The sequence below is a fragment of the Carcharhinus amblyrhynchos genome, unplaced genomic scaffold, assembly GCF_965287045.1.
Source record: "Carcharhinus amblyrhynchos unplaced genomic scaffold, sCarAmb.v2.hapA scaffold_474, whole genome shotgun sequence".
Classification (NCBI taxonomy): Eukaryota; Metazoa; Chordata; class Chondrichthyes; order Carcharhiniformes; family Carcharhinidae; genus Carcharhinus; species Carcharhinus amblyrhynchos.
In genome coordinates this window covers 1-24,293 of record NW_027650214.1, presented here as the reverse complement: position 1 = coordinate 24,293, position 24,293 = coordinate 1, and the positions used below count along the sequence as shown (strand labels likewise).

Sequence of the window (24,293 nt, the reverse complement as noted above, 5' to 3'; positions counted from 1 at the left end):
CAATGATTACCCAGTTCAAGGGTAATTGGAAGTGGCCAATAAATGCTGGCCCACTTAGCAATGTCCACGAAAGAATAAAAAAAGGTTGAGAATATTAATTTATAATCCAGATTTAAGCATCAGGTTAAAATTCCTGGTGTATTTGAACCCTTGGCATCCCCCCACCCCCTGGATCACTAATCCAGTGACACTACTGCTCTGTCACTGTCTCCCCCTGATGTGAGGGGGAGGGGGCCAGGGTAGGACGTAACACATTTATATCAAAATTGGACCTGTTAAAAAGGGATACTGGCAGGTTCCCTCGATACTCTGGGCTGGAGGAATTTCTGCCTTTGCCACCCCAGACAGTCTTTCCCAGTGCAGAGTTCTACTAACAAAATGCCAAAGCCACATTCCAGAAGCAAAATGATGCGGGTGCTGGGCGGGCTCCCTATCTGCGTGATGTACTGTTGATGTCTTGCTAACATCTTGTTGTGTCTTGATGACACAATGACACCTGGAGGGATCACCTGGAACTGCAGGAAGCAGGAGGATTGCAGCCAGCTGATGTTTGTGGTAAATCTCTCAAAGGGGCAGTTTGCAACAGTTTCGAGCCACAAACCCAGGGGGGCCTGCATTGCATCAGGGGCAAGTGTCACCAAGGACCCCGTCCCCAAACCTGAAGACCAAACAACCAGGGTTTGGGGGGGGGAGGTGGCACTACAGCCAACTCACTGGCAGACTTGTTACAAAGAAAAATAAATGAGAGTTGTGTGTTTGGCAGCATTCTTTGAAGAAGCTGAAAGCCATCTTGATCACTGTTGGCCATGCCCAACTTCAATCAGCTGTTCAAGTTAGCTGTTGATGCCAGTGACACAGGGAGAGGGCGGTAGATGCTATCCTGTCCCAAAAGAATGGGTCAGGCATAGCAGGTCCAGTGGAGTCCTTCTCCAAAAAGTTAAATTGGTACCAAAAGGGACACCCCACTGTGGAAAAGGAAAACCTCAGATTGTTACTGCCCCTTCAACACTTTGAAGTGCATGGCGCATTCCGGGAGACCTCATCATATATTGACCACAACATCCCTCCCCCAACCTGTGTGTGAAAATACTTACCTGACGAAGGAGCAGCGCTCTGAAAGCTAGTGACTTTTGCTACCAAATAAACCTGTTGGACTTTAACCTGGTGTTGTGAGACTTCTTACTGTGAAAATACAAACCAGCTGCATCAATAAAGGGTCACATGAAGGCTTTCTGTCTTGCACTCATCAGGACACTCGCATTAATACCAAAAGGGTGAGATAATGGCTCAGTAATTAGCACTACTGCCTCACAGCTCCAGGGACCCAGGCTTGGGTCACTGTCTGTAATGAGTCTGTACTTTCTCCCTGTGTTTGGGTGGGTTTCCTCTGGGTGCTCTGGTTTCCTCCCATGGTTGTATAGGTTGTATAAAACATAGCGTGCCACTGAAGAAGAGACATGTTGAAGCTTCCTGTTTTACTCTCATCAGGATGTTTGTAAGAATCCAAACGTGAATGAAACAACAATTTGTACTTCATGAGAAGAATAGCCATTTATACTAGGTGGAATCTCTTCCCATAAAATACAAATTGTTGTTGCATTTAAAATTTAGTTTTTATAAAGTTTATTTATCAGTGTCACAAGAAGGCTTACATTAACACTGCAATGAAGGTATTGTGAAAACCCCCCTGGTCTCCACACTACAGTGCCTGTTTGGGTACAATGACGGTGACACAGTGGTTAGTACTGAGGCCTCACAGCTCCAGGGACCTGGGTTTGATTCCCGGCTTGGGTGACTGCTACGTGGAGTTTGCATGTTCTTCCCGTGTCTGTGTGAGTTTCCTCCTGCAGTCTGAAAGACATACTGGTTAGGTGCATTGGTCATGCTAAATTCTCCCTCAGTGTACCTGAACAGGCGCCAGAGTGTGGCGACTAGGGGATTTTCAGAGTAACTTCATTGTAGTGTTAATGTAAGCCTACTTGCAATATAATAAACTTAAAAAAAAACTGAGGAAGAATTTAGCATGGCCAATGCACCTAACCAGCACATCTTTTGGACCATGGGAGGAAACCAGAGCACCCAGAGGAAACTCACCCAGACACAGGGAGAAGGTGCAGACTCCGCACAGACAGTGACTCAAGCCGGGAATCGAAACCAGGTTCCTGGAGCTGTCAGGTAGCAGTGCTAACCACTGTGCTACCATGTCACCCATTTGGTATTCTTGCGACTGTTCTGATGAGTGCAAGATGGAAAGCTTTGATGTGACCTCTATTTAGTGATAGCTGTATTAGAAGTGTGTGCATGTGTTTTTTTTTAATTTTTGTTTTGACACCTTGTAAAGGGGGGGAGGTTTAGAACGGAGTTGAGGAGGAACTTCTTCACTCAAAGGGTAGTGAATCTCTGGAATTCTCTGCCCGTTGAGGTGGTGGACGCTGCCTCGCTAAATATTTTTAAGACGCGGGTTGATGGGTTTTTGATAAGCGAGGGGATTAAGGATTATCGGGAGAGGGCAGGAATGTGGAACTGAGACACGACAGATCAGCCATGATCTTATTGAATGGCGGGGCAGGCTCGAAGGGCTGGATGGCCTACTCCTGCTCCTATTTCTTATGTTCTTATGTAAAGAAACATGTTTAGAAGTGACATTTCAATTCCTGTGAGGCAAAGGTGGTCACGAAGGTGTGCGATGTAGAATAATTTGTGATGTCATTGAACATTTTGTGTTTACGCTGGCCTATGGCAGCCATAAGCCATTTCATGGAGACATGAAATCAATGGAGCTCTCAGAGACAATGGTTAAAACAGGCCCCAGGATGAAAAGAGAGGGGTCAAGCGGCCCAGCTATTGAGTGTAAAAAGTGGGTAGGCCAGCATGCATTGCCCATCTCTAATTGTCCTGGAAGAGGTGATGGTGAGCTGCCTTCTGGGATGCTGCAGTTCATGTGGTGTAGGTATACCCACAGCACTGTTCCAGGATCTTGGGTGCGAAGGTTGGGTGGGGGATGTCTCCATAAGAATCTGGCAGTTGACTGTGCATCAACTGAAACCTGATTAGGGCCTCAAGAGGTGTGAGCACATAAGAATTTTATACTGGTGTGTGAGTCATCTCAGCTCACCTCAGCTGTATATAAGGCAGTGGTTTTAGCAAGCCAGTGAGCCTGCGCACACCAGTGAGAGAAAGAGACTGCAGCTGGAGTGAGATTCAGCCAGAGTGAGGGTACTGGGGATTTGGCACTCAGTTGGAATTCGGTGCTGAGGGGAAAGAGGTACTCATCTTCAGGAGGAGTGGCAAGGCAGACCTGCGAGGGGGACTCGAGGGCAAGTGGGAGGTAGAAAGAAATTGAACCGTGACGTCAAGCCAAGTGATTGGCTACTGACTAGTAAATAGTTTTCTTTTCTTGCTTCTCTTGGCATTGCAGTTGTCATTGTAAGTTAACTTCAGAGTTAAGTTATGGCAGGAGATCCCAGACCTGTGTCGTGCTCCTCTTGTGCGATGTGGGAATTCACAGATCCTTCCGGTGTCCCTGGCTCCTTCACGTGCAGGAAGTGTGCCCAGCTGCAGCTCCTGTTAGATCACGTGACAGTTCTAGAGCTGTGGATGGATTCACTTTACAGCATCCATGATGCTGAGGAGGTCATGGATAGCACGTTCAGTGAGGTGGTCACACCACAGATAAAAGTTACTGAGGGAGATCGGGAATGGGTGACCACTAGACAGAGGAAGAATACAAAGGCAGTGCAGGTGTCCCCTTCTGTCATGTCCCTCCAAAACCAACCTACCGTTCTGGATACTGTTGGGGGAGATAGCTCACCAGGGAAGGTCACAGTAGCCAGGTTACGGTATGTGGCTGGCTCTGCTGCGCAGGAGGGCAGGAAAAGAAGAGAATGGCAGAGGTATAATGATAGGGGACGTGATTGTAAGGGGAATAGACAGATGTTTCTATTGACGCAAATGAGACTCCAGGATGGTATGTTGCCTCCCTAGTGCAAGGGTCAAGGATGTCTCGGAGCAGCTGCAGAGCATTCTTGGGGGGGGGGAAGGGGGGAAACAGCCGCTGTCGTGGTGCATACAGGCACAAACAATATAGGTAAAAAACAGGATGAGATCCTACAAACTTAATTCAGGGAGTTAGGAGTTAAACTGAAAAGGACCACAAATGTAGTAATCTCAGGATTCCTACCAGTGCCATGTGTGACTCAGAGTAGGAATGTCAAGATGAATATGTGGCTTGAGGTATGGCACAAGAGGGTGGGATTCAAATTCCTGGGACATTGGAACTGGTTCTGAGGGAGGTGGGACCAGTACAAATCGGATGGTCTGCATCTGGACAGACCAATGTCCGAGGGGGCGTGTTTGCTAATGTTGCTAGGAAGGGCTTAAACTAAAATGGCAGGGGGGTGGGAACCAATGCAGGAAGTCAGAGGAAAGTAAACTGGGGACAGAAACAAAAAGCAATAAGGGGAAAAGTGAAAAGGAGAGAAACCAAAGACAAAAATCAAAAAAAGGCCACAGTGTAGACTGTGTACACAGTGTACAGAGACTATGAGAACTCAATGAATGGGTCCAGTAAGGCTAAAAGAAGTGAAACACAGGGAGTGTACAAAACATGACAGGCCAGATGGTCTGAGGTGTGTCTGCTTTAATGCAAGGAGCATGACAGGTAAGGCGATGAACTTGAAAGTGTGGATTACTACATGGATCTCCGATGTTGTGGCAATTACAGAGCCGTGGATGAAAGAAGAGCAGGACTGGCAGCTTAGCATTCCAGGATTTAGATACTTTAGGCAAGATAGAGAGGGTGACAAAAGAAGTGAGGGTGTTACTTTACTGATTAGGGAGAATGTCACAGCTATACAGAAGGAGGACACATTGGTGGAATCATGCAGTGAGGCTATATGGGTAGAACTTAGGAACAGGAGCAGGGCAATCACACTGTTGGGGTTGTACTACAGACTTCCCAACAACCAGCAAGAAGTGGCGGAACTGATATTTCAGAGGATTATGGGAAGATGTAAAAACAATAGAGTTGTTATGATGGGTGATTTTAACTTCCCATGGACTGTGAGGTGATGCGATTTGGAAGATCTACTGCAGAAGGAAATTATATAGTAAATGGCAGAGCCCTTAGACATATTAGCATACAGAGAGATCTAGGCATACAGATCCACAGTTCCTTAAAGGTGGCAACTCAGGTGGAAAAGGTGGTGAAGAAGGCTTATGGCATGCTGACCGACATCGGTTGAGGCGCTGAATATAGGAATTGAAAAATCATTTTGCACATGTATAAGTCTTTGGTTAGGCCACATTTGGGATATTGTGTAAAATTCTGGTTGCCACACAACCATTGATGCATTGGAAAGAGCGCAGAAGAGATTTACTAGGACGTTGCCCGGTTTGGAGGATATGAAGAAAGGTTGAACAAACAGCATCGGAGGATGAAGAGGGCCTGATAGACATTTGCAAGATTATGACAGGTCTGGATAGAGTGGAAAGTCAGAGTCTTTTTCCCATGGTCGAAGGATCAGTTACTCAGGGGCATAAGTTGAGAGTGAGAGGGGGTAAGTTTAAAAGAGATGTAAGGGGCAAATTTTTCACACAGATGGTGGTGAATGCCTGGAATGCACTGCCTGAGGTGGTAGTGGAAGCACTATAACAATGTTATAACAATGTTTATAACAATGTTCAAGAGGCATCTGGATAGATACAGGAATATGTATTTGCATGGTCTAAAAGGCTTAGGGCAGATGATGCCCTTGAAGAATATAAGGAATATAGAAAGGAACCTAAGAAAGGAGTTAAGAGAGCTAAAAGGGGTCATGAAAAGTCCTTGGCAAACGGGATTAAGGAAAATCCAAAGGCATTTTATATGTATGTAAAGAGCAAGAGGGTAGCCAGGGAAGGGGTTGGTCCAGGCAAGATAATGGAGGGAATCTATGGTTGGAACTAGAGGAAATGGGCGAGATACTAAATTAATACTTTGCTTCAGTATTCACCAGAGGGACTTGATGGATGAGGTGCCTAAGGTAGATATTCTGGGTCATTCTGAATCTTCACTGACTACAGGTGACGTTCCAGAAAACTGGAGGATAGCCAATGTTGTTCCATTGTTAAGAAGGGCAGCAGGGATAATTCAGGAAGTTATAGGCCAGTGAGCTTGACGTCAGTGGTAGGGAAATTATTGGAAAAGATTCTTAGGGACAGGATTTGGAAACAAGTGGACCTATTAGTGATAGACAGCATGGTTTTATGAAGGGGATGTTGTGTCTCACTAACTTGATTGAGTTTTTTGAGTAAGTGATGAAGATGATAGATGAGTTAAAGGCAGTGGATGTTGTATACATGACTTCAATAAAGCCTTTGACAAGGTGCCTCATGGTAAACTGGTACGAAAGGTGAAGTCACATGGGATCAGAGGAGGACTGGCAAGATGGATACAGAGCTGGCTTGGATTATCAGCCACTTCAGGTCTTGAACAGCAGGTTAGGTGTAAGGATTCACATTCTAATCAGTAATCTCTAAACTGTCTGCTTTATATGCTCTGTCTGAGGCCAGAACTCTCCATTCACCTGACGAAGGGGCTAACCCCGAAAGCTTGTGAGTATATTATCAAATAAATAGGTTGGACTAAAACCTGGTGTTGTCAGACTTTTTACTGTGTTTACGCCAGTCCAACGCCGGCATACCCACAACTTGGTTATAGAAGACATGATGTGGATATGCCGGTACTGGACTGGGGTAAACACAGTAAGAAGTCTTGTGCTACCAAATAAACCTGTTGGACTTTAACCTGGTGTCGTAAGAGTTCTTACTGTGTTTGGCCACAGAAGCTAGAGGGTGGCAGTGGAGGGGTGCTTTTCTGAATGGAAGGCTGGGACTAGTGGTATTCCACAGGGATTAGATTGGGTGATGGCTTTGCTGAGCACCTTTTGATTCATGCGCAATCAGGGCCCTGACCTTCTGGTTGCTTGCCATTTTAACACATGATCCTGCTCCCATGCTCACATGTCTGTCCTTGGCTTGCTGCAATGTTCCAGTGAAGCTCAACGCAAACTGGAGGAACAGCATCTGAAGGCACTTTACAGCCTTCCAGTCTCAACATAGAATTCAACAACTTCAGATGATTTGCTCTACCCCACCTTGACTCCTTTGTTTTCATTCTATTTTGTTTATTATTGTTCTCTACCTTTTCTTTCTTTATTGTCTTTCTTTTTCTTCCCTCCCCACTCTTTCCCCTTCCTTTATCCCCCTTCCCTTTTCTCCTCCTTTGCTTCTCTTTTTCTAAATCTTACCTCTTGTCCCAACCATTTTCCTCCCCCAACCCTTCAACTTCTTCATTTTAGCTTCTCTGCCGTGTGGCCAGTCACACCCTTTATTCTCTCTATGGACTGTCATTAGCAGTCTTTTCCCCTGATTTCTGTGGCTATGACTCATCTTTCATTCCCTCACCCTGCAGTATAAATATCTCCCACTTTCTACACCTTTTAGCTTTGACAAAGGGCCACCTGAACTTGAAACATCAACTCTTTCCTCTCCTTACAAATGCTGCCAGACCTGCTGAGACTTTTCAGCATTTTCTCTTTTGGTTTCAGATTATAGCATCTACACTAATTTGCTTTCATTTTGTTCTGGGACCTTTGTTGTTTGTAATATATATAAATGATTTGGAGGAAAACGTAGCCGGCCTAATTAGTAATTTTGCAGACGACACAAAAATTGATGGAGTTGTGGATAGTGAAGAAGATTATCAGAGGATACAGCAAGATATAGACCAGTTGGAGACTTGGGCAGGGAAATGACAGATGGAATTGAATCAGGGTAAGTGTGAGACAATGCATTTTGGAAGGTTCAGTGCAGGTAGGAATTTTACAATAAGTGCTAGAACCCTTAGGAGTATTGACAGGCAGAGAGATCTGGGCGTACATGTCCAGTGATCATTGGAAGTGGCAACGCAGGTGGATAAGATAATCAAGAAGGTGTGCAGCATGCTTGCCTTCATTGGTCAGGGCACTGAGTATAAAAATTGGCAAGTCATGCTGCAGCTGTACAGAACAGACAGAGTTTGAGGGGTGACCTGATAGAGGTTGACAAGATTATGAGCAGCATGGACAGAATAGATAGTCAGATGCTCTTTTCTAGGATAGAAAAGTCAAATACTAGGGAATATAGGTTTTAGATGCATGGGGAAAAGTTTAGAGGAGATGTGCGAGGCAAGTTTTTTTTTACACAGAGGGTGGTGAATTCTGGAATGCGCTGCCCGGGGAGGTAGTGGGAACAGATACAATAGTGGCATTTAGGAGGCAACGAGACAAATACATGAACATGATGGGAATGGAAGGATACGGACTCCATAAGTGCATACCGTTTTAGTTTAGGCAGACATCATGATTGGGGCAGGGTTGGAAGGCCAAAGGGCCTGTTCCTATGCTGTACTTTTCTTTGTTCTAATAGGTAGGAAATAGGGGGATATGCACCACATGAGAGGCAAGGAAATATTAGATGAGAAAGGCATCTGTGTTGGCACAGGCGTGGTGGGCTGAAGGGCCTATTCCTGTGCTGTATTTTTCTTTGCAGTTGTCCCTTTAAGGGTACCACAGGCCATGTGACCCTTACTCTGCTGTACAGGATGATTTCCCCTTTAAGGCCTTTTGACCTCCAACCTCCCTGGCCTATCCACTGATAACCTGATTATTCTTTGGCCTGGTGACCCCTTTCTCTTCAGTTCTCGGGCCACTGTGGCGCTGTCCCCGGAGGAGACGGCAGAACTGCTGGCCAACCTGATTGGCCGTGCTTACCAAGGCAGGGCTTCATCCCAAGTGAGGGGCAGAAGTCTCGCTTTGAGCCAGTCAACGCTGTCCAAGGCATAAAACAGCAGTGGGGGCTGTGGGAAACAGCAGCATCGTATTTCAGGCCAACGTCACATTTAAAAAAAAATTCAAACGGCATGGTAGCTCAGTGGTTAGCACTGCTGCCTCACAGCACCAAGGGTCCGGGTTCAATTCCCTGCTTGGATCACTGCCTGTGTGGAGTTTGTACATTCTCCCCATGTCTGCATTGGTTTCATAGAACATAGAACATTACAGCGCAGAACAGGCCCTTCGGCCCACGATGTTGCGCCGACCAATTAAGAAAAAAGCAATGACCCTCTAACCTAAACCAATCCCTTTCCATCCATAAACCTATCCACGGACCTCTTAAACGCCCCCAAACTAGGCGCATCTACAACTGCAGCAGGCAGGGCATTCCATTCCCCCACCACCCTCTGGGTAAGGAACCTACCTCTGACATCCGTCCTATAACTACCACCCCTTAATTTAAAGCTATGTCCCCTCGTGCTAGCTTTCTCCATCCGAGGAAAAAAGTTATCACTGTCCACCCTATCTAAACCTCTAATCATCTTGTATGTTTCAATAAGGTCTCCTCTTAGCCACCTTCTTTCCAACGAAAACAACCCCAAATCCCTCAGTCTCTCCTCATAGGACCTTCCCTCCATACCAGGCAACATCCTGGTAAACCTCCTCTGCACCCTCTCCAATGCCTCCACATCCTTCCTATAATGTGGGGACCAGAACTGTACACAATACTCCAAGTGCGGCCGCACCAGAGTTTTGTACAGTTGCAACATGACGTTGCGGCTCCTAATTCAATCCCCCTACCAATAAACGCCAAGACACCATATGCCTTCCTAATAACCTTATCGACTTGATTTCCAACTTTCAGGGATCTATGCACATATACACCTAGATCCCTCTGTTCGTCAACACTATTCAGAGTCCTACCGTTAGCCCCATACTCTACACATCTGTTATTCCTGCCAAAGTGAATTACCTCATACTTTTCCGCATTAAACTCCTCTGGGTGCTCGGATTTCCTCCCACACCCTAAAGATATACGGGTTAGGTTGATTGGCCATGCTAAATTGACTGAAGTGTTAGAGAGATTAGCAGGGTAAATGGGAATAGGGTTACGGGGATAAGGCTTGGCTGGGATTATTGTCGGTATAGACTCAATGGGCTGAATAGCCTCCTTCTGTACTGGAATTCTACGTTATAACCAACCCAGGAGAGGGATAAAAAGAGGTGTCAGCTCACTCCCATCGTAATCTGGTCACAACACAAAACAAAACTGTTCAACGTGATACTTTGGTTGTGCAGTACGAGATGAACAATACTGAGTGTGTTGATAGCTACACTAACATCAATTTAATATAACGAGCTGAGCTCGTAACCTGGCTCATTTATAGTTGCTAGAAGTGATATACATTCACATGCAGGGACCTGTATCTTTGAAAACAAGCCTCCCACCTTTTATCAGTTACCACGAGGAGCATGGGGAGCCTGTAGCTCCACATTGCTGTCTTCATGGTAATGACTCGTATTGACTTGCCAACTAATCCACAACCTTTTCCCCGAGGTACAAATTGTTGAGAGAGATGGATATTTGTCATTCTTGTGAATCCTGATGCGTGCAAGACAAAAAGAAACATAGAAGGTAGGAGCAAGAAGAGGCCATTTGGCTTTTCAAGCCTGCTTTGCCGTTCATTACGGTTATGGCTGATCATCCAACTCAATAGCCTAATCCAGCTTTCTCCCCATAACCTTTGATCCCATTTGCCCCAAGTGCTATATCCAGCTGCCTCTCTGAACGCGTTCAATGTTTTGGCATCAACTACTTCCTGTAGTAATGAATTCCATACGCGTATCACTCTTTGGGTGAAGAAATGTTTCCTCACCTCTGTCCTAAATGGTCTTCCCTGAATCCTCAGACTGTGGCCCCTGGTTCTGGACTCCCCCACCATTGACAACATCCTCCCTGCATCTATCCTGTCTAGATGTTTTGGAATTTTACAAGTTTCTATGAAATTCCCCCCTCTTTCATCTGAACTCCAGCAAAAACAATCCTAACTTAGTCAATCTCTCCTCATACATCAGTCCAGCCATCCCCAGAATCAACCTGGTAAACATTTGCTGCGCTCCCTCAAGAGCAAGAACATCCTTCCTCAGAAAAGGAGACCACAACTGGACACAATACTCCAGGTGTGGTCTCACCAAGGCCCTATATAGTTGCAACAACACATCCTTGCTCCTGTACTCAAAACCTCTCGCAATGAAGGCCAATGTGCCATTTGCCTTCTTTACTGCCTGCTGCACCTGCATGCTTACCTTCAGTGAACAGGTGCACAAGGACACCCAGGTCCCGCTGTACGCTTCCCTCTCCCAATTTACAGCCATTCAGGTAATAATCTGTCTTCTTGTTTTTGCTTCCAAAGTGAATAACCTCACACTTATCCAAATTATACTGCATCAGCCATTGATTCGCCCACTCACCCAACCTGTTCAGATCATTCTGCAGGATCCCTGCAGAATGATCCTTGTCACAGTTCACCCTCTCACCCAACTTGGTATCATCTGCCAACTTTTGAGATGTTGCATTTTGTTCCCTCATCCAAATTATTAATATATATTGTGAATAGCTGGGGTCCCACCACCAATCCGTGTGGCACCCCACTAGTTACTGCCTACTAATTTGAAAAGCACCATTAATTCCTATTCTACCAACCAGTTTTCTATCCATCTCATACATTTCCATCAATCTCACGTGCTTTAATCTTGCCAGATCATCTCTTGTGTGGGACTTAGTCAAACAATTTCTGCAAGTCCAAATATACCACATCTTCTGGTTCCCCCTTGTCAGCTCTACTAGTTACATCTTCAAAGAATTCCAACAGATTTGTCAAACATGATTTCCCCTTCATAAATTTATCCTTCATAAATCAGACTTTGTCTGATCCTGCCACCGCTTTCTAAATGCTCTGGTATAAAGTCCTTAGTAATGGATTTGAGAATTTTCCCCACTATCGATGTTAAGCTTCCTGGTCTATAATTCCCTGTTTTCTCTCTACCTCCCTTTTTGAATATTGGAGTGACATTAGCTATCTTCTAATCTGCAGGGATTATTCCAGAGTCTATAAAATCCTGGAAGATGACCACCAATGGATCCACTATTTCTACAGCCACTTCCTTAAGTACTCTGGGATGTAGATTATCAGGCCCTGGGGATTTATCCACCTTCAATGCTATCAATTTTCCCAGCACCATTTCTCAACTAATATTGATCTCCCTCAGTTTTTCACTCTCACTAAATCTTGCATTCTCCAACATTTCTGGCATCTGATTTGTGTCCTCTTTTGTGAAGACAGAACCAAAGTATGTATTCAGTTGCTCGGCCATTTCTGTGTCCCCTCTGATACATTCCCCCATTTCTGTCTGTCGAGGCCTATATTTGTCTTCACCAACCTCTTCCTCTTCTATAGAGACTCTTAGTGTCAGTCTTTATGTTCCCTGCTAGCTACTTTCATGTTGTATTTTCTTCTTCTTAACCAATCCCTTGGTCCTTCTTTGCTGAATTTTAAACTGCTCCCAATCTCAGACCTATTATTTTTCTTGGCCAATCTGTATGCTTAGATCAGATACTGTCTCTAATGTATGCTTCTTCCTTAGATCGGATACTCTCTCCAAGATTTGGCAATATGTGTCTCTTTTCAACAAAGGCCTAATGAAACTCAAAGTGGATTTAAAGCTTCATGACTGGACAGGGGGAGATGGTGGCACAGCTTAATGTCAACAGTAATCCAGAGACTCAGGCTACTGCTCTCATGGACATGGGTTCAAATCCCACCCTGGTAGATGGCAAGAATTGAAATTCAGTTTAAAATCTGAAATTGAAAGCTAGTCACAGTAATGGTGACCATGAAAACTATCATTAATTGTGGTTAAAAATCCATCTGGTTCACCACTGCCCCTTTAGGGAAGAAAATCTGCTGTCCTTATCTAGTCTGACCTACGTGCGACTCCAAACCCACAGCAATGTGGAGGATTCAACCATTCAGTTTACAGAATCCCTACAGACGGAGAAGTGTAGAAGGAGGCCATTCAGTCAGTCTATACTGACCTGCCAAAAGAACATTCTACCTAGCCCCACTCACCTGCATTACCCTGTAATACTGATCACAGCCATTTCATCTAATATCTTTGGACTGTGGGACGAAACTGGAGTACCCAGAGGAAAACCACACAGTCACCCAAAGCCAAAATTGAACCCGGATCCATGGTGCTATGAGGCAGGAGTGCTAACCACTGCACCACCACACTGCCTCTGTCTGAGGGATAGGAAATGAATGCTGGCTTTTGCTAGTGGTGTCCACATCCCATAAAAGAATTCCATGTGCTATAAAATAATCCAGGGAAAAGATCACTAAGGCACTACTATACAGAAAAACAGGTTCAGAAAAAAGGTGCTAGTGCTAAAGGAATGGCTAATGTAATCTCTATATTTAACAAAGAAAATAGAACACGTTCAGGAAACTATAGAGCAGTCAGTTTAACTTTGATACAAAAAAAAGGAAACCTGACTAAAAGTGAGACTGGAGAAATATCTATAAATGAGAAATGTAAAAATGAATAGCTTGGATTTCAGAAGAGGAAATCTTGCTTGATTGACCTTCTTGGAACTTTTGAAGAGGAAACTGAAGATAGATATGGGTAATATGGTAGATATAGTGTATCTATATTCTCAGAAGGTTTTCAGTAGGGCATCCCATTTATTGCCCATCCCTAATTGCACTTCAACTGAGTGGTTTGTTAGTCCGTTGTGCAGAGAGCATTCAACCACATTGCTGTGGCCCTGGAGTCATAAATTGGTCAGACTGGGTAAGGATGGCAGATTTCCTTCCCTAAAGGACATTAGTGAACCAGATGGGTTTTGATGACAAATCAACTATAGTTTCATAGTCATCAGTAGACCTTTAATTCCAGATATTTATTTAATTCAAATTTGTTATGCTGGGATTTGAGTCCAAGTCCGCACAGCATTACCCCAGGTCTCTGGATTATTAGTCCAGTGAAAATACCACTGTGCCATGCTTCAGGTGTGAAATGCACTGCCTGGAAGTGGTGGAGGCAGATTCAATCAGCACTAAGGAGGGTATGGGATGATTATTTGAATAGAAACAATGTTCAGGAGTATGGGCAAAAAGCAGGGGAATGGCACTAAGTCATGATGCTTATTTGCAGAGCTAGTACGGACACAATGGGCCAAATGTCCTCCTTCTGATCTGTAACAATTCTATGAAGTGGCAGAATGGATTTTTAAAAATCTGTCTGTGGGATGTGGGCGTCGCTGGCTGGTTATCTTTTATTGCTCATCCCTAATTGCTCTCGAGAAGATGGTGGATGAGCTTTCTTCTTGAACCACTGCAGTCCATGTGAAGTAGGTATCCCCACAGTGCTGTTAGGGAGGGAGTGGCAGCATTTTGACCCAACAGTAGTGAAGGAACGGCGATATATTTCTGAGTCACTTGGCAATATTTCTGGAGAAATAGAACCACAACGTAGCAAGATTGTGGCAAAGTTTGGTTAGTCCACCTTTAGACAGTAGTGCGTGTAGTCACTCTTTTATTGAAAAGATAGTGGGCCTGAACATCCTCACACTGGCAATCAGAGTAAGATTTTTTATAATTGTGCTGTATCACCCAACCCTCCAAATCAGGCTACAGGGGATCCGGACATGCAGTGCAACCCCAGTGCCTCGTGTTAAGGGCAGCTCAGTTGAATTTAAGCGAAAATGTTGCCTCTTTTTCAATCACACTGGCTGTCCTGAACCAACTAAGGTAAAGGTCCAGCTAAATTTAAGTGTCCTTAACAGGCCTGGAAGCAGCTAAGTGTATGAGGCAAGTGGATAATATTTAGTGGAGGGGAGAAATTATAAAATAGGGGAGGGTTGGTTGGGCTCGTGGGTCGGGTAGGACCCTAGAAGGAGTGGAGATGGAAGAGGGAGTATTGGTTCCTCTGGTGGGCGAAGAGTCAAGTCTGGTTTAGGCTGAGGGGGGATGAGGGGAGAATCAGGCCTGGTTTGAAGTGAGGGATAAAGTCAGGTTTAGTCTGAGGTCAGCGGGACAGACAAGCCTGGTCTGGGGTGAAGGACTGCATACGAAGTTGGTGGTGAGTGGGGTGGTCTGTACAACAGCTGGCCAAAAGTAGAAGAGGGAGATAGAGTGAGGAAGATCGAGAGAGCGAGCAAGCGAGCGAAAGGGAGGGGGGGAGTGAGTGAGCGAGTGGGAGGGAGAGAGCGAGAAGGTAGAAGAGAAAGGGGGAAATGACGCAGTTGCTCATACATTTTCTCTGCTTTTCCATCTTATCCTTCTGTCCCTACCCTCTCCTCCTCCTCTCCTCCACTCCCCTCTGTTCCCCTGTTCTTCCCTTCCTCCCTCTCTCCCCTCCTCCACTTCTCCCCTACCCTTCCTCTCCTTTCTCCTCCCCAGCACTTCCCTCCCCTCCTACCTTGGCCTCCTCTTCTTCCCCTTTGCTTCCCTTCTGCCTCCTTCCCTCATCTACACTTTCCCCTCCTCCACTCCCCTCCCTCCCCTTTCCCCTTCCGCTTCCCTCTCCTTTGCCCTCCCTCCATCATCTCCTCCACTTCATTTCCCTCTCCTCCCTCCAACGTCTCCTTCACCTTTTCCCTTTGCTTCTCTTTCTCCTCCATGCCCCTCACCCCTCTGCTACCCTCCTGCCTTCTGGGATGGGAGAGAGAGTGAGGGGGCAGACTGAAGGTGCGGAGGGAGAGTAAGAAGGAGGGAGCAAGTGGTGTAGAGGAAGGATAAGTGGTTGAGGGGTAATTGATAAGGGAGGATAATGAGAGACGGAGTAAGCTGGGATGGCGAGTGTGAGGTTCAATTACCCGGGTCAGATCCGTTCCATATTTGCGACTGAGTTCATCCAGACTCAACTTGTGGTCTTCCTGTGGGGGTAAAGGTGAAAGGTTAGAAGGTTGTTCCTCAATAGCTGAGCAGAAGCAGACCATTCAGCCTGTCAAGATTTCCAAAGGAACAGGAGAAGGCCATTCCGCTGCTCTCCACTGTTATCTAATAACCACCAATTTGGTTCTAATAGCATCGTTATTCTAAACCTCTGCTCACGTGCTTTTAGTGTGTCCGTGTATCAATATCAGTTTGTAAATTTGCGCTGTTGACATATGACGTGGAGATGTCGACGTTGGGGTGGGCAAGGTAAGAAGTCTCACAACACCAGCTTAAAGTTCAACAGGTTTATTTGGAATCACGAGCTTTCGGATCACTGCTCCTTCATCAGGTGAGTCATCGTTGGGCTTTAACCTGGTGTTAAGACTTGTCACTGTAACATATCATACCACAATACCACGACTGGTGGGGTGTTTTAACCGTTTGCGACTTTGTGACGTGAGGAATTCTGAGCTACAGTGTTGACAGAGGGATTTGAAGTGGGGATAATTGTCACAGGCAAATATCAAACAGGGTGAAAACATGGAGGCATTTCCATTCATGCCCAAGCCCGTATTTGACACACTGACCACCCCCCCACTTCAGGAAGTGCGGGTGGGTGGGGGGGGGTCAGAGAGGCGGGCGTGGGCGGAGTTGGGGGGGGATGGATGTGGGAGAGAATAAAGCTGTGAGGGGAGTGGTGAAGAGGAGAAGGGAGAGAGGAGGGAGAGGGATGATGGAGACTCACCATGGTCACTTCCTTCTTCAACTCATCCATATCCTTTTTAACCTTCTTCTTCTTGGCATTTTCCGATGTGTCGGTTGGAGTGTAATCCCGTCCATGCTGAATGGAAAAAAGGAAAGGATGTCAGGGGAATTACAACAAACCTTCCTCACCATGGATCACAAAGTCCTCATTCAGTCCCTAAGCTCCAGTTTCAGGTCTCGGCACTGAGGGAAAGCTGCACAGCGGGGGGCGTAGGGAGGGGGAGCCGGGGCGCAGGGAGAGGAGTACTAGTGGGCGGGGAAGGGAGAGCCAACAGGCGGTAAAGGAAGGGGAAAGCCAGCGGGCAGTAAAGGGAGGGGAGAGCCATGGGTGAAGAGGGGAGGGGAGAGCCAGGGGGCGGTGAGGGGAGGGGGGAGCAGGGGGATGTTGCAATGCTGAGTTTGTGAAGTTGGAATGTGATGTTGAGAAAAGCCTTCACTGATCATGCTACCCATCTGAACTAAAACCCCCTACTCTTCTGGGGACCATATCTCTCTATTCCCATCCGATTCACGTATTTGTCCTGATGCCCTTTAAAAGTCACTATTGTATCTGCTTCTACTGCCTTCCCCTGGCAGCGAGTTCCAGGCACCCATCACCCTCTGTGTAAAAAAACTTGCCTTATACATCTTCATAGAATCATAGAAACCCTACAGTACAGAAGGAGGCCATTCGGCCCATTGAGTCTGCACCGACAACAATTCCACTCTAGACCCGATCGCCACAACCCCACACATTTACCACACTAATCTCTCTAACCTACACATCCCAGGACACTAAGGGGCAATTTAGTATGGTCAATGCACCTAACCTGCACATTATTGGATTGTGGGAGGAAACCGGAGCACCTGGAGGAAACCCATGCAGACATGGGGTATAAAATAATATAACATAAAAGTATAATATAATATAATATAATATAAAAGTAGGGAGGTCTTGCTGCAGCTGTATAGGGCATTGGTGAGGCCGCAACTGGAGTACTGTGTGCATTTTTGGGCGCCGCACCTGCGCAAAGATATTTTGGCCTTGGAGAGAGTGCAGAGGAGGTTTACTAGGCTGATACCGGAGTTGAGGGGGTTGAGCTATGAGGAGAGGCTGAATAAACTAGGCTTGTACTCGTTAGAGTTTAGAAGAATGAGGGGAGATCTCATTGAGACGTATAAGATGATGAATGGGATGGATAGGATAGAGGTGGAAAGACTCTTCCCGCTCAAAAAAGACAGCAGGACTAGGGGGCACAGCCTCAAGATAAAAGGGGGGCGGTTTAGAACGGAGTTGAGGAGGAACTTCTTCACTCAAAGGGTGGTGAATCTCTGGAATTCTCTGCCCGTTGAAGTGGTGGAGGCTGCCTCGCTAAATATTTTTAAGACGCGGGTTGATGGGTTTTTGATAGGAGAGGGGATTAAGGGTTATGGGGAGAGGGCGGGAAAGTGGAACTGAGCCACGACAGATCAGCCATGATCTTATTGAATGGCGGGGCAGGCTCGAAGGGCTGGATGGCCTACTCCTGCTCCTATTTCTTACGTTCTTATGTTCTTATGGGGGGGAACGTGCAAACTCCACACAGATCTTGACTCAAGCAGAGAATCAAACCCAGGCCCCTGGAGCTGTGATTTTTTTTAAGCTTTGCCCCTTGCACCTTAAACATATGACCCCAGTAATTGACTCTTCCAGCCCAGCTATCCACTCTGTCCATGCCCTTACTATCTTCTCCAGCTGCATTGCCACTTTCAGTGACCTGTGTACCTGTACACCCAGATCCCTCTGCCTATCAATATTCTTAAGGGTTCTGCCATTTACTGTATATTTTCCAAAATGCATTACCTCACATTTGTCCGGATTAAACTCCATCTGCCATCTCTCCGCCCAAGTCTCCAACTGACCTATATCCTGCTGTATCCTCTGATGGTCCTCATCGCTATCCATGATTGCACCAATCTTTGTCTTGTCCGCAAACTTACCAATTAAACCCGTTACATTTTCCTCAAAATCATTATATATAAAAACAGCAAAGGTCCCTGCACCTATCTCTGAGGAACACCACTAGTCATAGCCCTCCATTCAGAAACACAGCCTTCCACTGCTACTCTCTGTCTTCTATGACTGAGTAAGAAGTCTCACAACACCAGGTTAAAGTCTACTTTAACCTGGTGTTGTGAGACTTCTCACTGTGCTTACTCCAGTCCAAAGTCGGCATCTGCACTTCTACGATCTGAATTTTGATGACAACAGCAAACCAATCCTCTTGTAGGAAAAGTGATAGGTCATCACAGGTTTAAAAGAAAGGGAAAGGGGATAAAACAGGAGTTAGCAACTGCCACATCTCAAGACTTGAGGAGAGAGCAGCTCTCCACCCTGCCAGCTTTATATATCATCCAACCAGCTGTTATGCAGCGGAGGTTGTTCCCCTCTCAGAGAACTAACACCTACCCACTCAAAGAGGAGTACCTCATCTCATAAACAAGTAAAGCGTGTGAGAAATAGTAATATCTACTCATCAGCAACTTCTAGTGGTTCAATCAAAATAACTATCTGAGACTCTCTCTGGAAAAGCAACAATAACACTTATCTCACATTTATCTAAGTAACAGTAAACAGGCTATCTAAACTATTAACAAACTGAATAAAATACTATTCCATTGGAATGCTGTTTAGATAAATACAATTCCCACTTACTAACAAAAAAATAGAACTTTTAGTCACTCTCTAAATTACAATCAGGGTCGTCATCTCCTGGAATATTAAGTTTTCTTTCTTCTTTGTTCTCTTCACTATCATAAGTAGTCTCACAACACCAGCTTAAAGTTCAACAGGTTTATTTGGTAGTACGAGCTTTTGGAGCATTGTCCCTTCTTCGGGTAAGTCTTCATCAGGTGAGTGAAGAGTTCAGTTCACAAACCGGGTATATTCTTCATCAAGTGAGTGACTTACCTGATGAAGGGCCAATGCTCCAAAAACTCACGCTACCAAATAAACTTGTTGGACCTTAACCTGGTGTTGTGAGACTACTTACTGTGTCTACCCCAGTCCAATACTGGCCACTCCACATCATGGCTCTTCACTATTGAGCTGAGGCTTTCTTTTAAGACATAAATGAGGACATGGGAGCCAGCAGTTCTCTCTCTCTGAGCTGTAAGTGGTGACAGGTGGCAGGTGCTCTCCCTGTTTGCCTCACTGCCCCCTTTGTACCTGTGATGACCTATCAATATATCCTCCAATATTATTGGTTCTCAGGTTTCCAAAACATCAATTTCAAATCTAATAGGTTACTGTAGCTAAGTGCCTAATTTAAACTGATTGAACAAAATTCAAACATTCAAATGCCTGAAGCCTGTTACCAAGGTAACCTTGCTGTTTGGCCTTTAGGACAATGTTTCAGTCTGTGTACTGGCACCATAGCACCTGCATTTTTTAAAACGTTCTAAGCACAGAAAACACGCTACCTTTTAAAGGGGCCATACAATTTTTTTTCCCTCCAGATCTTTAACAATTTATTTATAATTTTGCAATATTTATAGTATAAACATCAACTTTACAACACCAGCGAAAGGTACCAAGTCAAAAAGAACTCAGACAGAAAAATCAACCAAGAAACTCCAGAAGGTTCTGAAAAACACAAAACGTGGTTGTAGACTTTTTGGGAGTTACTAAATTCCATTTTTTTTTGGTTAATGAATTAGTATTGTATTTATTTGAACGGCATTCCAGCAGAATCTTATTTTATTTGGTACGTTACTTGTTTAGTTAACGTTCCCTGTTAGTTAAATAAATAAATTGTTAAGTGTTCATTTTAAAGTGAGTATCAGGTATTTCTGTTAGTTACCCATTAAGCATTACTGAAGAGCAGTTCACACCTTCCCACACACTTTTAACAAATTATGAGGCGAGATATTCCTCTTCGTGGGATTTGGCCTCATGTCTCAAAAGGGGAACAATCACTGCAACGAAACAGTGGGGAGAGGGAGAGAGAGCGGGGGGGGCAGGGGAGAGAGAGCGGGGGGGGCAGGGGAGAGAGAGCGGGGGGGGCAGGGGAGAGAGAGCGGGGGGGGCAGGGGAGAGAGAGCGGGGGGGGCAGGGGAGAGAGAGCGGGGGGGGGCAGGGGAGAGAGAGCGGGGGGGGGCAGGGGAGAGAGAGCGGGGGGGGGCAGGGGAGAGAGAGCGGGGGGGGCAGGGGAGAGAGAGCGGGGGGGGCAGGGGAGAGAGAGCGGGGGGGGCAGGGGAGAGAGAGCGGGGGGGCAGGGGAGAGAGAGCGGGGGGGCAGGGGAGAGAGAGCGGGGGGGGCAGGGGAGAGAGAGCGGGGGGGGCAGGGGAGAGAGAGCGGGGGGGGCAGGGGAGAGAGAGCGGGGGGGGGCAGGGGAGAGAGAGCGGGGGGGGCAGGGGAGAGAGAGCGGGGGGGGCAGGGGAGGGAGAGCGGGGGGGGCAGGGGAGAGAGAGCGGGGGGGGCAGGGGAGAGAGAGCGGGGGGTGCAGGGGAGAGAGAGCGGGAGGGGTGCAGGGGAGAGAGAGGTGGGGGAGATTTGGGCTGAATGTACCGATTGGTGGGAGAGTTAGGCTCCCCTGAGCTCTGCTGCTGTCATTGGACTCAGTGTAAACTGATTCACTGTCTCAGATTGGAGTTTAAAGTTTCTGGAGTAGTCAGTCTGACCTTGCAAATCCCTCCTGAGACTCGGAGTTGTGGGTGGAGGGGTGTTGGAGGGGGTGGGGGCCGTCCAGAGACTGTTAGCTCTGTCTGGATTATCCAAAGGTCCTGTTTACCTGTCAACACAGGTGCCCCGGCTGCTGGATGCAGTTTAAGCTGAAAGCGCAGTCAGGTGCCAGTGTGGTGGAAGCAGTTTAAGATTAAACAGTGCTGTTTATAGAGAATCCTCAGCTCTTGTTTCCCAAAACAGCCCTGGCTCACTTTCAACTCCAAGCTCCAGCTGCCACTCTGTCCACAATACCCAACTGCCCGTTTACCCTTCGCAAGGGCATTCACCCTGCCTCCCATTCCCAATCTCCATACACACCGCCTTTCCCTCTCCCTCCCCCTCTGGGAGTTAGTCCATCTTCTGATGGGAGAATGGGACAATTAATATCACTCTGTAAGCACTCTGTATCTCCAAATACCCCCTCCCCCCACCACTCTCCCTCTCCAAATACCCCCTCCCCCCACCGCTCTCCTCTTTAATTCCGTCTCACAGTCCAGGTTTAATTAGGAGAGGTCTTTGTCTATACTTGACTGATTAATCCGTCTCCCCTTTGTCTGCTCTCCTATTCACTGGCACAGCACTCTGGAGCGGACCATTTAATAATTCAGCAATCCCATCAATAGCATTCCTTTAAATACAAAATTGTTGGTGCACAATGGCAGGGTGGATGGGAGGTCTGTGCTGAGTCAGGGTTGGGGGGAGGTGTTGGGGGGGCTGTCTGTACAAGAAAGGGGGTCTGTGCTAGAAAGAGGGGGGCTCCGTACTAGGGGAATGTGGAGGCCACTCACTGCTCTACAGGTTAATCACTGTTACCAACAGAATAGCCCTATCCCTTTTGAATAAACACAGACTCTGTACAGTTACACAGTGAGTGATCCTTACCCTGCTGAATAAAAACTGGCTCTGTACAGTTACACAGTGAGTGATCCTTACCCTGCTGAATAAATAGTCATTATACAGTTACACAGTGAGTGATCCTTACCCTGCTGCAGAAACACTGGCTCTGTACATTTACACAGTGAATAATCCTTACCCTGCTGAATAAATACAGGCTCTGTACAGTTACCCTGTTTGTCTGTCTCTCGGATTCTGCCTATCTGTCACTCTGCCTCTGACTCGTTAGCTATCTGTCTGTCTGTCTCTCTCAGACTGTCAGTAGGTTTGTCTCTTTCTCTCGCTGACTGTCTGTCTGTCTCTTTCCCGCTCTCTCTCTCTCTGACTGACTGTCTCTGACTTTCTCTCTCTCTCTCTGACTGTCTGATGTCTCTCTCTCTCTCTGACTGTCTGATGTCTCTCTCTCTCTCTGACTGTCTGATGTCTCTCTCTCTCTGACTGTCTGATGTCTCTCTCTCTTCTCTGACTGCCTGTCTCTCTCTCTCTCTCTTCTGACTGTCTGATGTCTCTCTCTCTCTCCTCTGACCGACTGTCTCTCTCTCTCTCATTCTTCTGTCTGTCTGTCTGTCTCTCTTCTCTGACCATCTGTTTGTCTGTCTCTCTCTCTTTTCTCTGACCGTCTGTCTCTCTCTCTTCTCTGACCGTCTGTCTCTCTCTCTCTCTTCTCTGACCGTCTGTCTCTCTCTCTCTCTTCTCTGACCGTCTGTCTCTCTCTCTCTCTCTCTTCTCTGACCGTCTGTCTCTCTCTCTCTCTTCTCTGACCGTCTGTCTCTCTCTCTCTCTTCTCTGACCGTCTGTCTCTCTCTCTTCTCTGACCGTCTGTCTCTCTCTCTTCTCTGACCGTCTGTCTCTCTCTCTCTTCTCTGACCGTCTGTCTCTCTCTCTCTCTTCTCTGACCGTCTGTCTCTCTCTCTCTCTTCTCTGACCGTCTGTCTCTCTCTCTTCTCTGACCGTCTGTCTCTCTCTCTTCTCTGACCGTCTGTCTCTCTCTCTCTCTTCTCTGACCGTCTGTCTCTCTCTCTCTCTTCTCTGACCGCCTGTCTCTCTCTCTTCTCTGACCGCCTGTCTCTCTCTCTTCTCTGACCGTCTGTCTCTCTCTCTCTCTTCTCTGACCGCCTGTCTCTCTCTCTTCTCTGACCGCCTGTCTCTCTCTCTTCTCTGACCGTCTGTCTCTCTCTCTCTCTTCTCTGACCGTCTGTGTCTCTCTCTCTCTCTTCTCTGACCACCTGTCTCTCTCTCTCTCTTCTCTGACCATCTGCCTCTCTCTCTCTCTCTCTTCTCTGGATGTCTGTCTCTCTCTCTCTTCTCTGGACGTCTGTCTCTCTCTCTCTCTCTCTTCTCTGGACGTCTGTCTCTCTCTCTCTCTCTTCTCTGGACGTCTGTCTCTCTCTCTTTTCTCTAGCCGTCTGTCTCTCTCTCTCTCTTCTCTGACCGCCTGTCTCTCTCTCTCTCTCTGAGCGCCTGTCTGTCTCTCTGACTGCCTGTCTCTCTCTCTCTCTTCTCTGACCGTCTGTGTCTCTCTCTCTTCTCTGACCATCTGTCTCTCTCTCTCTCTCTTCTCTGACCATCTGCCTCTCTCTCTCTTTTCTCTGAGCGCCTGTCTCTCTCTCTCTCTCTGAGCGCCTGTCTGTCTCTCTCTCTCTGACTGCCTGTCTCTCTCTCTCTCTCTGACTGCCTGTCTCTCTCTCTCTGACTGCCTATCTCTCTCTCTCTGACTGCCTGACTCTCTCTCTCTGACTGCCTGACTCTCTCTCTCCCTCTTCTCTGACCGCCTGTCTCTCTCTCTTCTCTGACCGCCTGTCTCTCTCTCTTCTCTGACCGCCTGTCTCTCTCTCTTCTCTGACCGCCTGTCTCTCTCTCTCTTCTCTGACCGCCTGTCTCTCTCTCTTCTCTGACCACCTGTCTCTCTCTCTTCTCTGACCGCCTGTCTCTCTCTCTCTTCTCTGACCGCCTGTCTCTCTCTCTTCTCTGACCGCCTGTCTCTCTCTCTCTTCTCTGACCGCCTGTCTCTCTCTCTCTTCTCTGACCGCCTGTCTCTCTCTCTCTTCTCTGACCGCCTGTCTCTCTCTCTCTTCTCTGACCGCCTGTCTCTCTCTCTCTTCTCTGACCGCCTGTCTCTCTCTCTCTTCTCTGACCGCCTGTTCTCTCTCTTTTCTT

General features: G+C 46.7%; 1 protein-coding gene across 1 annotated transcript in view; it reads right to left on the bottom strand.

Annotated features, from left to right (window-relative positions):
• LOC145339458 (sodium/potassium-transporting ATPase subunit alpha-2) overlaps positions 1 to 21,329 on the bottom strand; it is a 76,545-nt gene extending 55,216 nt beyond the window's left edge. The window contains exons 1-3 of the mRNA XM_080183928.1: positions 21,310 to 21,329; positions 16,539 to 16,634; positions 15,733 to 15,792 (exon numbers count right to left, since the gene is read on the bottom strand). Coding sequence (XP_080040054.1) covers positions 15,733 to 15,792; positions 16,539 to 16,568 — 90 coding nt within the window. The 5' untranslated portion in view covers positions 16,569 to 16,634; positions 21,310 to 21,329. The remainder of the gene's footprint in view (positions 1 to 15,732; positions 15,793 to 16,538; positions 16,635 to 21,309) is intronic.
• Positions 21,330 to 24,293: the final 2,964 nt, after the last annotated feature.